The 16,245-nt window shown below is 33.8% G+C and overlaps 1 protein-coding gene across 8 annotated transcripts; it reads left to right on the top strand.

Annotated features, from left to right (window-relative positions):
- The first annotated feature begins 3,239 nt into the window (after window positions 1-3,239).
- On the top strand, window positions 3,240-8,783 carry LOC104111790 (protein DETOXIFICATION 9-like). Of its 8 annotated transcripts, none has more exons than XR_011413799.1 (9): window positions 3,240-3,573; window positions 3,671-4,215; window positions 4,339-4,425; window positions 4,814-4,870; window positions 4,986-5,224; window positions 5,596-5,801; window positions 5,897-6,731; window positions 6,836-6,867; window positions 8,436-8,783. XR_011413799.1 is itself a non-coding variant. In XM_070195174.1 (7 exons), the coding sequence occupies exons 1-7, from the start codon at window positions 3,343-3,345 to the stop codon at window positions 5,948-5,950; spliced, it is 1,419 nt and encodes a 472-aa protein (XP_070051275.1). In that variant the 5' UTR covers window positions 3,240-3,342; the 3' UTR covers window positions 5,951-8,783. The 8 variants fall into 8 exon arrangements, 1 of the variants encoding a protein (XP_070051275.1); XR_011413798.1 differs by having other exon boundaries at window positions 8,428-8,783; XR_011413795.1 differs by having other exon boundaries at window positions 8,008-8,783.
- The last annotated feature ends 7,462 nt before the right edge of the window (window positions 8,784-16,245 follow it).

Here is a 16,245-nt window from a genome sequence, read left to right as displayed (position 1 = left end):
CCGCAGAAATGCGTTCTTCTGCGAAATATTTTTCTCTCAGTCCGTAGGGTACTGTTCAATCTATAAAGTTCGAACCGCGGCTCGCAAGCTCTCCGCGAAGAATTTCTGCTATAATAACGCAGGAATCTAACTTGGCACCACGAAACCCCGAGTTTTTTATTAAAATATTTTACGGGTCCTTATATCCTCCCAACTAAAGCGAAGTAAATCTTCAGGATTTGCAATTTTAACTTCCTTGAGCATTCGTCTTTTCAAATCATAAACTGATATGCCTTATGAGTTTTCAGGCTTTGCAAGAGAAAGAGAGAGAGAGAGAGAGAGAGAGAGAGAGAGAGAGAGAGAGAGAGAGAGAGAGAGAAAGAGACATATGACCAACTAAAGCGAAGTGAATCTTCAGGCTTTGCAAAAGAGAGAGAGAGAGAGAGAGAGAGAGAGAGAGAGAGAGAGAGAGAGAGAGTGGGCAAGTATAAATGGATAAGGAAATAAATAATATTCCTTATTCAATTCCTAATATAAAGAGATACTCATTTAAAACTTATTTGTATATAATTGGTAAATTATATATGACCATGTAATTAAATTTAAACATGAGTAGGGAGGGTAATAAGGTTCAAATAGTGTATAGGAAGGTAAAAATCCCTTTTAGAAATTAGTATTTTGAGTTTAATTACTTGTTGGCTTGTAAGAGTTTTCATAATTACAAGGCCCAAAGAAAAATTTAATGCTTTATTATTTTTAAACTTATTATATAAAAATATTTTTCACATGTAAAATTTATTCGGTACGGTTCGGTATTTTTTCGGTTTATTTTTATAAAATAAAAAACCTACCCTAAATATTGGTGTGGTTATAGATTTATATAAAATCTACGGTTTCTTTAAAAGAAACCTAAAAATCGATTCGACGCGGTACGGTTCAGTCGGTTTTCGAATACCCATTGACACCCCTAGTATGCCCTAGCATTTCAAATATTTATTTAGAATTTAATTAGAAATATTGAATTTCACTATTTGCTGAAAAGCAGGCACTCCTCGAGCAGGGTAAAAACACACACACACACACACACACACACACACATATATATATATATATATATATATATATATATATATATATATATGGCAACAAGCTTTAATCAACAAGCAGGGTAAATACACACACATAATTATATATACTCTTTGAAAAAGAAAGAAAGTGAGGCTTACTTAAATTGGCAACAAGCTTAGAACTAGCTCTATATAATTAGCTATCATCATCCATACATGCCTGTAGAGCTTTAATCATCAAATTAAGCATGTGAATTAGGCTGAATACATCTAGAGACATTTAAAATTGACACCACTTTTCATTTTGACACCTAAACTTAAGGGTGTTCCAATTGAGCAATTATTGTACCTTAAACTTTTTCAATTAGACACATTTTGCTAAGTTGGCACATAGAGTGAACTTCACCTAAAATAGGCGCGTGAAAAACCCAAAAAACAGATTTTTTCTTCTTATTTCTTTCTTCTTCTTCTTCTTCTTTTCTCTCCACCATCACTTCCACCATTGTCTCCCCCACTTTCACCATTGTTGTGCCTCTATCATTAATTTAGCCCGAAAGTTTGAACCAGCAATCGTCTAAGTTGATTGAAACCGAAGTGAGACCGTATTCTTCATTTGAAGTCAAAACACCATTAATGGAATCTTTAAGAAAGCTTGAAGGTTTAAAATGGGTTACTTGATTTGATGAAAATTTGAGAAATTAATATTGGGGTTGTCTTCGAGTCTTCGTGGGGAAACTTTAGCTGAAGTTATAACAAATTTGGAGGAGTTTCTCTTGAAATTTTGGATTAAAATCGTGGTTGGAACAAGAATACGCATGAAGATAGTGAAGAACACCAAGAATAATGATTTCAAGAACAACAATATGTCCTTCTTTTGTCTTTTCTTTTGTTAATAATGTGTCAATTTCTGATTGGGTGTAAATTAAAGTTTTTTTTTCTTTTTGAGAATGTTATTTTATTTTGTTTATTAAATAGATTTTTAAATAGTTTTTTTTTAAACTAAAAATGATATATGATTTTTTTATTTGTCATTCGCCATGTCAGCAGCGAGTGCATCGCACACACTTTGTAAGTTTGGCTAATTGTCAAAAAAGTGTCTAATTGAAAAAATTTAGGGTACTATAAGTGTTCAATTGGAATACCCTTAAGTTTAGGTGTCTAAATGAAAAATGGTGCAAAGATCAGATTAATCCAATTGAAAGGTGGGTTGACTTTAAACACGGGAATGTGGCTGGTGGGTTGCCTAATTACCTTAGAATATTATAATGTTAGATCCTAATTTGATGTTTAATTTTGGAAATGGTCCTTCCTCTAATGGTTTCTTCATTAACCAAACCCACAAAAGGGGCGAATATTAGCAAAGATTTGTTATTTAAAAAAGTGTCATTGCAGAAAAAGAAATCAAAATAATGTATGTACGTAGTACGTACATTAATTTCTCAAATAGAAGAAATTAGTTTTACAAAGATAAATGTAGAGATCGAGAGGTCTCTATTTCCTTCAAATAATATCCGGATATATAGGTCGTGTATGTCACGTTTCATCCAACAGTACAAGGACCTAGTTTCGAATAATGATCAGATAAAAAGAAAGGTATTCCCTGATTCATTCCACGATCTAGATCACGTAAGATTTTGAATTGCTCAACCCAATGACCCATAAATATATATGGGTTTTAAAAAATGTTCCATGAAAACGACAAGGGCAACCCGGTACACTGAACTCCCGCTATGCGCGGGATCGGAGAATGGCCGGACCACAAGAATTTATATGAGAAAGACAAGAAAATTATAAAACTATCACTGGATCTTTTTTACCACTAGTCTATATATAATATATCTCATGTTTCATTCAACTTTAGGACCTTCATAGTACTAGTATATACGATCGAATAAAAAAATGTATTCCGTTACTCATTCCACGATATCACATTAAATTTCAAGTTGGTCAACCTGCACATATATATGAGTTTAATAAATGTTCCACGCGAACGGTGAGAAAATTATAAATTTATGACTGAATCTTTTTTTGGCAAATTTTAAATCTTATCTAAGGTTGTCTCGCGAATCTAAGATTTCTAGTACCTTTAAACACGTGCATCATTCAACATTCTTAGAACACGAGTGTCATCGGTTAATATTATATCAATTTAAAAAAATATATACATAAATGATTTTTGCCTATAATTCCGCCCCTGAATTCTGGTAGATTATGAACTACTCCAATAAATATCAATCGGTGCCTTAAGCCTGAACAATTCATTGGCAGTGTGAAAGAGAAGGAGTGCCTTTCTGAAATGGAAGAGGCTCTGCTGCCATTGAATGATGTGATAATCAGCAAAAGGGTGGTGTTTAAAGAAGAGGTGAAAGAAGTGAGTCGCTTAGCAATTCCTATGATAGTTGGGACGATGTGCCAATACCTCTTACGCTATGCACCAATGGTTATGTTGGGTCACTTAAGTGAACTCTCCCTCTCTAGTGCCTCTATCGCCACATCTTATTGCACTGTTACTGGCTTTGCTATTCTTGTAAGCTAGCTAGCTACCTACCTCCTTTTTCTCTTTTAAATTTTCTGATTTTTGTTGACTGATTAAAGCTGGTTGAATCTGAATCTGGGTACTGCAGTTTGGAATGGCAAGTGGACTAGAAACTTTATGTGGACAGGCCTATGGAGCAAGGCAGTATCAGAAAGTTGGCACTATTACTTATGCTGCACTCATATTTCTTTTATTCTTTTGTTTGCCAATATCTCTTCTATGGATCTACACTGAAAATTTGCTTTTATGGATTGGCCAAGACCCATCAATCTCTGTTGAAGCTGGAAAATATTCAATTTGGCTCATCCCAACTCTCTTTCCCTATGCTATTCTTCAGTCATTGTTTTGCTATTTCCAGGCTCAAAGCTTGATCCTTCCAATCTTATGGAGCTCAATCGTTTCTCTATGTTTTAACATACCTCTCAGTTGGGCTTTCATATTCAAATTTAATTTTGGGACCATTGGTGCAGCTATAGCAATTGGTTTATCATATTGGTTGAACGTCATCTTGCTTGTGATTTATTTGAAGTATTCGTCAACCTGTAAAAAGACACGTCCTTTTTTCTCAAAGGATGTTTTCCATGTTATGCCAGAGTTCTTCCAATTTGCTTTTCCATCTGCTGGAATGGTTGGGTACATATTTTATTGTCAACTTTATATAAGTTTAGTATTTCCAGAATTTTGATATTCCCTTAGTCTTGCTTCTGATATCTTATTATCGAAGGCTTCATTATTAATTTTATATCTTCTTCGTAGTTTGAGATGGTGGGCAGTCGAGATAATTACATTACTCGGTGGATTGTTGCCAAATCCACAACTAGAGACTTCTGTTCTATCTATTTGGTATGCAACTCTACAACCTTTTCATATTCCATTTCATGCCTTCAATTCTTTAAATACTTAATTCATCCTTTTCCTATTTTTTAACAGTTAAATTTCAAAATGATGTGTCTGTTCTAATAAGGTTGAAGCCCTGTTCTGAAACGTTACAAACCCAACTGAAATTCTGAAATTATCTGTTAACGTTCTGCATATAAGATTGTTGTTTCACTTCAAAATCAGTCGCTTCATAACATCTCCAAACATGATTGTTGTGTCCCAGGAAAGCATTTTCTGCAGCGCCAAAGTCTGTTTAGGCAATGTTAATATTACATCTTACAGTCTGATTATGTTTTTCCTTATAAATTTCTAACACACAAAGTACATTGTTTGAATTTCTTTGGATATGCAGCCTTACAACATCTTCAATACACTTCAACTTACCCTTTTCTTTCGGTGCTGCTGCAAGGTTAATTTTCTCTTCAACATATTTCCTTACACTGATTATGTTTGGTGTAAAGAAAGAATCGTAGTATGGTTCAAATTAAATGACATTCTTAAATTACTTCATAACTATTTTGTAGCATTCGAATTTCAAATGAGTTAGGAGCTGGGAATCCAAAAGCAGCAAGAGTTTCTATATATGCAGTCTTCACTCTAGCAGCTGCAGAGTTTCTTCTAGCAAGTGGAATTCTGTTTTCCTTGCGTAATGTATGGGGATATGCTTTCACACATGACCAAGAAGTCGTCGATCTTATCACAGAAATTACTCCTCTTCTCTGCCTCTCCATCATCGTTTATAGTACAGTTACTGTATTATCAGGTCATTTTTTCCATCACTACTCTTTTCGTCTAGTTTAATAAACAATATTCAAAATGGTTACATCTCGTATTTTCTTATACTCTATTGCTACCGGTTGTCTCTTTTGCTTTGGTTACTGCTTCTTTTTTTATGGTTTTTTCGTTGATGTTTTTCTTTTCAATTATGTTGTGACTGTTTTTTCTGAGCCGGAGGTCTCTCGGAAACAACATCTCTACTTTCATAAGGTAGGAGTAAGGTTTGTGTACACACTACCCTCCCCAGACCCCACTTGTGAGATTACACTAGGATTGTTATTGTTGTTGTATAGATAGTTGAAATGCAGTTAATTACTAGTAGTAGTTTATTAACATGCTTTCTTTTTCCTGCATCAGAAGTAGCAAGAGGAAGTGGATGGCAAAAATTAGGGGCCTATGTGAATTTAGGATCATATTACTTGGTTGGAATTCCTGCTTCTTTACTCATGGGATTTGTTTGGAATTGGAAAGCAAAGGGCCTTTGGTGTGGATTATTGATGGGGTCAACAGTGCAAGCTATTCTGCTCTGTATTATTACTGGTCTCACAGATTGGGAAAAACTGGTAGCTAACACAAAAGATGAAAATAGTGTTTTTTCTATTTTTACTTTGAAGCATTAAAAACTCTGATTATTTCTGGTTTAATTTCAACTTTACAGGCCAAGGAAGCAAGAGAAAGATTGTTTGATAGGAAGATTTGCGGGAATAAATGACTCAAATGAATGATGATCTAAAAGCTAGCACAGCTTAATTTGGGTAGATGTTTTTCCTAGCATATGTCTCTACTTGAGCAGTGACGTTACGAACATTTTGCTCTTAAGATATCTGAGTATTTGAAGCGCCTTCTACTCAAATCACCAAGGTAGCACAAGACGCTTTAACTTCAAGAAAGTAAATCCATACTCAAAGGAATTCTTCCGTTTAGAATAATTCATATGGTTTAATGCCTTTATTCACTACTTTAATCAAAAGTGCATCGTCATGCTGAGATAGTGATATACTTCTTGCTGGTCTCTTGCAGAAACCCCAACTTGAGACTCCAGTCCTTTCAATATGATAAATTTTTTACTACAGTCTTAGAATTGCAACCATTTTCTATAACAAGTATCCGACAAAGTAAGCAAGCATCTTTCACAATCTATATCTATATCTATATAAATATATAAAAGAGGGGCCTAACAAGTTGATGTACATTTTGTTTTTTCCTCCAATTTTTGACTTTTAGCCTTATTTTTCATCCTATTTTAAATAATAAAAAACAGTTTCTAATCCTTTAGAACCGTCATGTTTTAATTGTAACGTTGCTTCTACATAATTCCTCCTCTTAATTAGGGCTTTATTGTCTTCCTCTTCTTCCTTTCTAACATCAATCTCATCATTTCATAACGTATTTCCTTTTACTCTTCTTCCTCCCACTGGCCAGCAGTAAAACTCTTCTTTTCATCTTCGATTATTTTTTCTTCTTTCGTTTCTCACTCAGCTTCTTTCTCAGAGGTAAGTGATTTGCTTATCTCTCATGTTTCGTTGGCCTTTTATTTATTTCTATATCGGAATTCTTGGTTCTTCTTACTCGCCAAAGATATATCTCCTCTTTTCAGGTTTGAGATTTGTTTGTTCGACTAAATATTTGGTGAGTATTTTAACTATATGTGTATCCAGTATTCTTTATTTCTTCCTGATTTTAAGTTTGCTGTAGCACTGAAGTTTGCATCTTTTGGCATATTTTCTTTTTCTTTTTGTGATATTCAATTAATTTCCATCGAATATACATAAAAATCATTATACAGTTATGTGGACTTTTGAGATAATGCCTTTGCTTGACGCTGTGTCCGGTGCACTATTAGCCTACATTGATTTTTTCCTTTGGATTCTTTGAGAATTAATTTGACCAATTTTAGAGTAAAATCAGATGAATTTATCATTTGAAAATAATTCTTAGATAATCTTTCAAAAATGCCTGCAAAGATTGTAATCAAATTATAAATACAAAATGAACGGTTATATGAAAACGATATAGTATTTTAAACGGATATAAAATGAAGAAATTTGACTTGTACAATGACCCAAATAACCAACAATATTGCCCTATACTATAGTCTATAAATACCAAACAGTTGACAACTTATTATCTTCTCTTCACAATTTATTAGCTAAATTAAAAAATACCTTGAGAAATACTTTTGGATAGTACTTTGAGAAATAAACACACTTCTGAAATACAGTGGGTTTGGTGATTAAAAGGGGAAAATCTTCAAAAACTATTTGCTTTATATATTTTAAGAAAATGGACCCAAAAAGATAATCTTTTGTTACTCCCGTAATTTCCTTTTTATAGAGATTTGAATAGATTCAAAATGGGGTAAGAGAGCACATCAAATTCCAAACCTGATAATGCGATTATGGAAGCAATGAGACACCAACTTTATATTGAATTTAATATGATCTCACCCCTACGAATAGTACATAGATTTGTTTGGCTTTGGTATCTTTCATTTTGGTATTGAAGGTAAGAGAAATCGATACAATGCCTTAGAAAAATCTGTTTATAATTTTTTTTTGTCTATATTCTAGATTCTAACTTGGCTTAAAATTATTACTCTTTGGTTTGCTTATTATTTAGAATTTAATGATTTTTCTGAGATATTTTAATTTTTTATGTTTCTCAGCTTTCTTAATTCATATTCAATTTTTAAAATTTTTCTTAACTTAACAACCATTTAGTAATAACTAATTAGGATTAATGAGCAAAACTCTATGGTCTCATTTGTAGGGAAAATCTCATGTTGTTTGTTTGATAGAGGCTAATGGAAGATAAAATGGAGGTACTTCATTGGAATAGAACTAATGTTGTTTCATCTCGATATGGGAGTGTGAGCATTGCCCACTTTAGGTAGAGATTAATCATTTGTTGTGGTCTAAGTATCTTTGACCTCTTCTTTGACTTGTGATGTTGTGCCGATGAACCTTGCTGATATAGTATTTATTTTTGCTTTCCTTTTCCTTTTCCTTTTCCTTTTTTCAGCATTTTGCATGCTTCCAATTGTATATAGATAATGCTCACATGAATCTTTAGAAAAGGGGCACTGTATTGTGCATCAAGTTCTTATATTTGTGGAATAGACGTAAGGTAATTACATGCAGTCTTTTTCTCCCTTGTAAATTGCAAGTAGTTGTGAGAACTGTTACATAGATTTTCAGATCGACTTGGGTGATGCCCGACTCTCCAACGACCTTTTTTTCTGTTACGAGTGATGCAAGTTTACGAAGGAACTGAAGAGAATTTGGAAGCCTGCCAAGTCTACATCGCAAGAGTTTTATGGAATGAAAGAAAGTAGATATCTTTTTGAGGAAAAGTATAACGTTATACACTCATTGATGATCAAGTGTCTTAGTTTATTAGCCCTTTGGTGTAAATTGCATTTTATAATGATGAGAATACATGGTAGAATACGTTCCTTCTATGGAAAAAATATCTGCTATATTAAGTGATTATGTAGGTGCAGAAAGATTCATACGTTTTGAATATATTTTTTTATTTGAGATTTGGATCGGAATAGTATTTTTTGTCCACTTTTTGTTTCTCCAAAGCAATATCGTATTTGTCATTATATATGAGTTTGTTTCATTTCGAACAATTGCGTATTCTATAAAAGATTTAACCCATCGCGCAAGGCAACTCTTATATTTGTTGAATTATATGCTCTCAGTTCATTTAAAAATTTAAGTTTAGTAAAAATGACAAAAAATTACGACAACAATTAAAAAAAAAAAAAGAGAGAGTGTTGAGTGTTTATGAGTATTATTATATTGCCATGAAAGATGTGGAGGAGGGGCAATAGAATTTGAAAGCAACAACCGAGTTTAAAAAGCGATGTATTACCATTGTCATGCCTTTTGGAGCTCTCATATTAAAGAAATGGAGGTTAACTTTAGTCGGTCGATTCACGACATGTCTTAAGTCTTCCGACATGCTTTTAGCATTTTTCAATGAGCTGTAAGTTAGATGACTAGTTAGACGACGATAAACTCTATTTTAATGGTTTTAAGTAAATGGAGTAGTTTTAATTCCTTTTTAAACTTTATTTTGTTAAATAGTTTTTAACTTTGAACGTCTCCTATTTCGGAGTTAGTAAAGTGCGTGAATAAATTTTAAAATTGGTGATATTATGAGTGTTGGAGCTAACGAGAGGATATTTATATTGTGTATATTAATGCATAAAAATTGTACACTAAATTTATAACAAGATCATATGGCACATTTAATTTATTTCTGATCGCGCGAGGCGCGGACAACTTAACTAGTCTTAAAATATTTGAAGCTCACAGATAATAAACCACGTATTAGGAACAACATATATAGAGTTGGTACTAATTGTGCATTGGGTCTTCATCTGTTACGTTGGAAGTGACATCAAGTAGAGCTAGCTATTCATGGAAGTGTTGGAAAAATTGTTATGGAGAATAGGAGTTAACTTGAGGCGTGTCAAGGACATTGTCCTTAAAGATATTTCGTCCACACAGTGATATATAAAATTAGGCGTATCCCCCAGGATTCAACAAGCTCTTCCAGTTATTAAATTGGGAACAAAACTAACAAAAAATTTAAGAAAGAGAACCAGCATATAAGAGGAAAAGATGATTCAGAAAGTTGTATTAGAAAGTTATGTTAGGAAGTGTGTCTTTAGCTCTCCAAAGACCATGATTATATAGGTGTTGCTCCAACGGCTAGATAACGGCTAGTAACGACTAGTTTGACTCTATTAAATGTAAAATAATTTACTAAATAATAAGTAGATGTAAATAATATTTCAAAGAGAAAAGATTTTTCAAACCAAGATGGACATTACCTTTTGAGATATCACTAATTTTACAAGAATCCCACATATATCTCAAAAGGGATATAAAAAATAAATAGTAAACAAAAAAAAAAGAGTATAATTTGATGGGTTTCGGGCATAATAAAATTCACCTGGTGTCTTATAGACTATGAACCAGATATAGATAAAATAAAATTTAACTTACTGAATAATTGGTGAAGTTGATAACTTCTTTGAACCAAAAATTCTTGTTGTAAGCTAGGGACCTTATTCATCATATTACACCCCCACAATTTCTGTTGTTATCGCGGTTTTGCGCTAATAGGCCATGCGCGTGCCTGATTTTCATGAGTGCTCTAGAAATTTCGTCACAAATTTCATAGGAGCGGCCCCACTCCACACTCATATAGGTCCATCCATCAAGTGTATTCTGCAGCGCAATATACCACCTACAAAAGACTATGGATTATTGGATTAAGAGTATAATAACTCAACCTCACATTCCTTGAAGTCTTGCACTATATACACACACACCATAGGAAGAGACATAATTTAATAGTGCATATTTGATCAACTAATAACTTATTATTACCCATATGAACCTACTTCATGGGATTTTCAATCACATAGATTGGGTTACCATCATTGTCGATACATCTCAAATTAGCAAAAATCTCAACCCCTCGATGTTTCACTTATAAGTCAAAGGATAGGCTAAATCCCCTTTTGACTTCACATTATATGTATGAAAAATAATTCTTATCTCTAAACAATTGCTTTATCACATTATGTCTCAAGAGAATATATCTACTCTTCCCATTGAAAGATTTATTTTCTTACAATGGCTATTGCATCTTGGCAATCACAATTCATCGACACAAATATGGTCGGTTTAATTCCCAGTGGAATTCTCGCCAAGAGGTTGCTTAATCAACCTCATTGCCAGGCAATTCGAATATCATAACATCCATCAAAAGGTAATCTCACAATTAGTAGTGAGTTTTTCTCATCTGAATCAGAGATTCAATGTCATCACTATATCTTCTCATACAGTGGAAAATTCACATACATCATACTAACTCATAGTACTTTACAAGTAAGGCATAAAATTATCTCAAATGAAAATAAACTTGACTTCCATACAAGCGTCATTTGAAACATCTTTCAACACATACAAATTTTGTTTTCCTTTTGGTATCTTCTATACAATAATACCAAAGTAAAATTTTCTAGATATAGAAGCAACTTTCACTTCTACAAGAATATCTCAAATTAGTAGGAAACAAGTCATAATTCAATAATTTTTTCATCCAAACAATTAAAAAACCCCAAGCAAAATAAATTTTCAGATCCAGAAATACAACATATATTTTTGATCTTCCAATATAAATTTTTTCCACAAAGAATCTCAATTTTGTAAAGCTTTATTATAATTTTAATAAATAATTTTACTAACTTTGTCCTTCTTCGGATCAAGCTATATAACTCTGGACACCACGGACCCCCACATTTTCAAAAATATTAGATTAAGGAGATAAATTTTTCACAACTCATAAAGAGTTCTACTTTATAAATAACAAGCGAATAATATAACTTCACCCAAATATTTTATCTCAAAAATAGAAAATATATATATCTAGAGACATCAAATTCATTATAAAAGATCGCCAATCTTTAAATAATATTTAAAAATAAATACCATTTCATTGATATGACGAAGGCGGCTAAACATAATAGTTGTAACTTAAATTATCTTTTCGTCATTTAGTCCAAACAAATTTGAACTCATTATCTCAGGGTTCTCGAGAATTTTAAAAGAAAAAAGGTCCGGATTTGTCCTTGTACTATTGTATATAGTTTATATTTATCCCCCGTTATACTTTTCGTTCAAATTCATCTTTACCGTTAACAAAGTATGCAAAAATACCCCTAACCCTAATGTTTTGTCATTGTGGCACTCGGGGCCCTCAAATAAATTGCCATGCCAGCATTTCTATCATTTAATCCTTAAATATATCATTCAAGATAAAGAGAATTTTGTGGGTCCCACTTAATTTTTAACTTTTTAACTCTGTCGTTTTCTTCTCCCTTTCTCCTCTGTTTCTGGCGTTATCATCTTCTCTGTTGAATTCAAAATTCAATCAATCAACTTTGATTTCTATAGCAAACTTAGATCCTTTTATTTTTTTATCATATCTATAAAGAATGGGGCTTCACATCAAGATATTGTTCCCAGCAAAAACCTTCATTACCACCCATGACAGTACCATACTACCTTGGCCTCTACCTCGCCTTCACGATTTTAGGCAACCAAGTTTTTCTTGAGTTCTGGAAGAGGATTTTTAGAGAAGAAAAGTGAAAGCAATGAAGATTTTGAGGTTGGTCAGAGGAAGTTCTGCGACAAATAAAGGTTAAGATAAAGAAAATTCACCGATAATCTTTTGGCCAAATCTAAGCGTGGTTCTTCATCCGCGGGCATTTTTCAGGCAAGACCACCAAAGATGGAGAAAATTACTAGCCTGTCAATATATACACACTGCTTTGAAAAGTCAAAAGGCAATATTGGTCAATGTTGGACAGTTTCAACCATTGACAATTTAGCTTATCGTCTCCCATCATCGCATCTTTTTGACAAGCCTGCCGGAGAGGAAGAAGATAAATGGCCTGTCACCTTTGGGATTAATCATAACTAATAGTCCTGACATTTTTAAGCCATTCAGAAAAAACTATCTCATTCTCTTTCTAATTTCATTATCAGGAACTTAAACAATCCTTGATGGGTGTCAAAAGCTTTCAGCTTGCAGCGGGCTATGGCGTAGGAGAAGCAGAAGAAGTGATGTTGAAAAAAGAAGAAAGAGAAAAGTAAAAGAAAAAAGAAAAAATGAATTAAAACAATATATTGGGTAGTGAATTTATAAAAATGCTGACATGTATTATTACGTGGCAATTTATTTAAGGGCCCCGAGTGCCACAATGTCAAAATGTTAGGGTTAGGGGTATTTTTGCTTACTTTGTTAACAGTAAGAATGGATTTGAACGAAAAGTATAACGAGGGACAAATGTAAATTATATACAATAGTACAAGGACAAATCCGGACCTTTTTCCTTTTTAAAATGCATAATCGAGGATCGTACCTTTACTTTCTCTGAAAAAAAGAATAGACGGATGAAGAACCTTTATATCGCCAGGTGAAAGTGAAACGAGACAATTCATTAGTGACGTGCAATTGTGGACTCACTACTAGAAATTCGCGAAAAAGCGCCCAAAACAACCGACCAAAGTTGGTCGGTAATGGCCAATAACCGTCCAAAATGCGACCATTAACGTGTGGTGGATATTTTGAAGGTTGGAAGGGCATACCGACCAAAGTTGGTCGGAAATTACCGACCAACTTTGGTCGGTCAATTAAATTAAAAAACAAAAATGCCGAAAAAACCGACCAAAGTTGGTCGGTATTTTAATTATATAATTAGAAAATGCACCATCTGTGAATCGAACCGGGGTCTGTACTATGGTAGGATACTATTCTACCGCTAGACCATTGGTGCATTTTATTTTAAGACTATCTTTTATTTCATTTATACTCTTTAATTGTATTTTCGCACGAAAATAACTGACCAAAGTTGGTCGGTTTTATTAAAAAATAAAATTACCGACTAAATTAACCGACCGATTTCGGTCGATTGTTTTAACCAAAGTTGATCGGTTTCTTGAAAATAAATTTTGCGGGACTCAAAAATAGTTTCCCGCATTTTTGCGCCAAAGAAAACCGACCAAAGTTGGTCGTTTTCCTAAAAAAAATTAAAAAATAAAATATTTTAAAAAACCGACCAACTTTGATAGTTTTTTGTTGGTCGGTTTTTGCCGAATTTCTAGTAGTGACTCCTCATCCATAAAGAATACTAGTCATCTTCCTCCAACTTTCCACCAAAGGAGGTGACGTTGACAATACGTGGTGAATCAGAAAATTGAAGTAGAGGTTATAATTCTTGAACCATCTGTTTTGCCCTATAGTAGTTTATTTTTTGACATTCTTCAGCTACATTATAAGTTTGAGTTGCTACCTCTAGCTTCTCAACGAATAGGTCTTGTTCTGGACTTGTCATTTTAACATATTTATCCATAAGCACTCCAACAACTGCTGCATTATTCTCCATTACAACAACGTGGAAATATCCTTAAGATTGTTGGAAAATTTATTATGAAGAATATTTCGCTCACACGGTGATATATAAAATTAGACGTATCCCGCGGGATTCAACAAGCTCTAGCAGAAAACTCAAGAAAGAAACCCAGCATATAAGAGGAAAAGATGATTTAAAAAGTTGTATTAGAAATTTATGTTAGAAAGTGTGTCTTTAGCTCTCCAAAGATCATATTTATACAGGAGTTGCTTCAACGGTTAGATAACGACTAGTTTGACTCTATTAAATATAAAATAATTTACTAAATAATAAGTAGATGTAAATAATATTTACCTTTTGAGATATCGCTAATTTTACAACAGGAAGAGGAGTTGCAACAGAGCTATAAAGAAAAGAAATGGCAGACAAATTGGGATGTTGTATCTTAAGAACTGAAGAAGACGAGTCGCTTTATGGCTCCAACGATAGCACTTACAGTGTTTCAGTACATCTTGCAATATGTATCAATCGTTATGGTGGGATGACAGAAACTTAGGGTCCACCAAACTGTATAGAGAATCGGGTTCTCTATCAGTTCACACAGAACACACACAAAGAGATAAGTGAATGACACAACAGAGGTTTACGTGGAAAACTCCCAGCTCACGGGATTAAAAACCACGACCTACGCTCGTAGGATTTCAACTTCACTAACCGAGCAAGTTCAGATTACAACCTATTGTAATCTAGGAATTAAAACCTTAATCTCTCATTCGCTTGTAATAACTCTATTACAAGTCTCTTTATAATAACTCTATTACAAGCCTCTTTGTAATAACTCTATTACAAAGCTCATAACTCGACTAGCTCTAGTCAAGACACAAATACGAGGTTTATGATTTTACAAAAGGTTTCCTACACAATGCTTCTAGCTAAACTAAGTAGTAATTACAAGTAAATCACTTTAACAAAGGTACAACATAACTAGGGACATGTAATAACTCAATGTAGGAAACTGGTCCTTCGCTATGATGTTTCTCTGTTCTTGATGCCCTGAATATCACTTGCAAGTTGGCAACACACTTGAGAGAAAGCTTGATCAATTCTAGAATGTGCAGGTATGCTGTTTTCCCTTTCCTTCATGTTAATATTACACAAGTGACATCACTTGAATGATGCAAGCATATTTGGTACAAGGGCATTCCCCATAAAGTGACTGCTGCATTGTTTGCACTGTTGTGTGTGTGCAAAGGAACAGTTGCAGTGACTTTACAGTTGTGGGGAGTTAACTGGTACAGTCAGCAAGGGACCTGATGTTCATCGGTTTCCTCTGTTGTTTCTTTGACTCTGAGTGTTGGAACATGTTCCAGACTTGAGACTTGTTGATCTTGAGCATGTTGAGGATGTGGAACAGGTTCCCTATCTGGTTCTTATCATTAAGTTTGTTGGATCATCAAAATATAACAGGACACATAACCTATCAATTTTCTCCTTTTTGATGATGACAAACTTGTAATTGAAGTTCCCCCTTAGAACCAGAGTACCATAAATATTTTCTATATTCCCCCTGAACCTGTTCCCTTTCAATTAATTTTCCCCCTTTTGACATCATAAAAAGATTAGGCACAAGTAATAAGCAAAAATAAGTCTAGCATAGTTAACTCATGCCACATGGGTGCGCACAAACATGGCTAAAAACAGAGTATAGGAGCATAAGAGTATATCATGCAAGGCAAAAAAACGGGATACTCATAAATTTGTTCAAAAAAGGGAGCAGAATTTGCAGTACCATTTGTTACACAACCATTCACAAACTAAGACAACTAAAAAAGTAGCATCCACTAAACAGATCAAAATAAAGGGATCAAAACAGAGGACAGACAACTTGAACTGGACACTGAGAAGGGAACGATTTTAAGGAGCACTGGAAGGGGGAGGCAGAGATGAAGAGGCAAGGGTTCTAAGGAGAATATCCATTCGAGCATTTGCTGACACTTGCTCAATAAGCAACCTCTCCTTCAGGTCCTCGACCTGTTTCCTGAGTTCAGCATTTTCCTTGGTCAGGC

Source organism: Nicotiana tomentosiformis, chromosome 2 (assembly GCF_000390325.3).
Source record: "Nicotiana tomentosiformis chromosome 2, ASM39032v3, whole genome shotgun sequence".
Lineage (NCBI taxonomy): Eukaryota > Viridiplantae > Streptophyta > Magnoliopsida > Solanales > Solanaceae > Nicotiana > Nicotiana tomentosiformis.
This window is presented reverse-complemented; position numbering and strand designations above follow the sequence as displayed.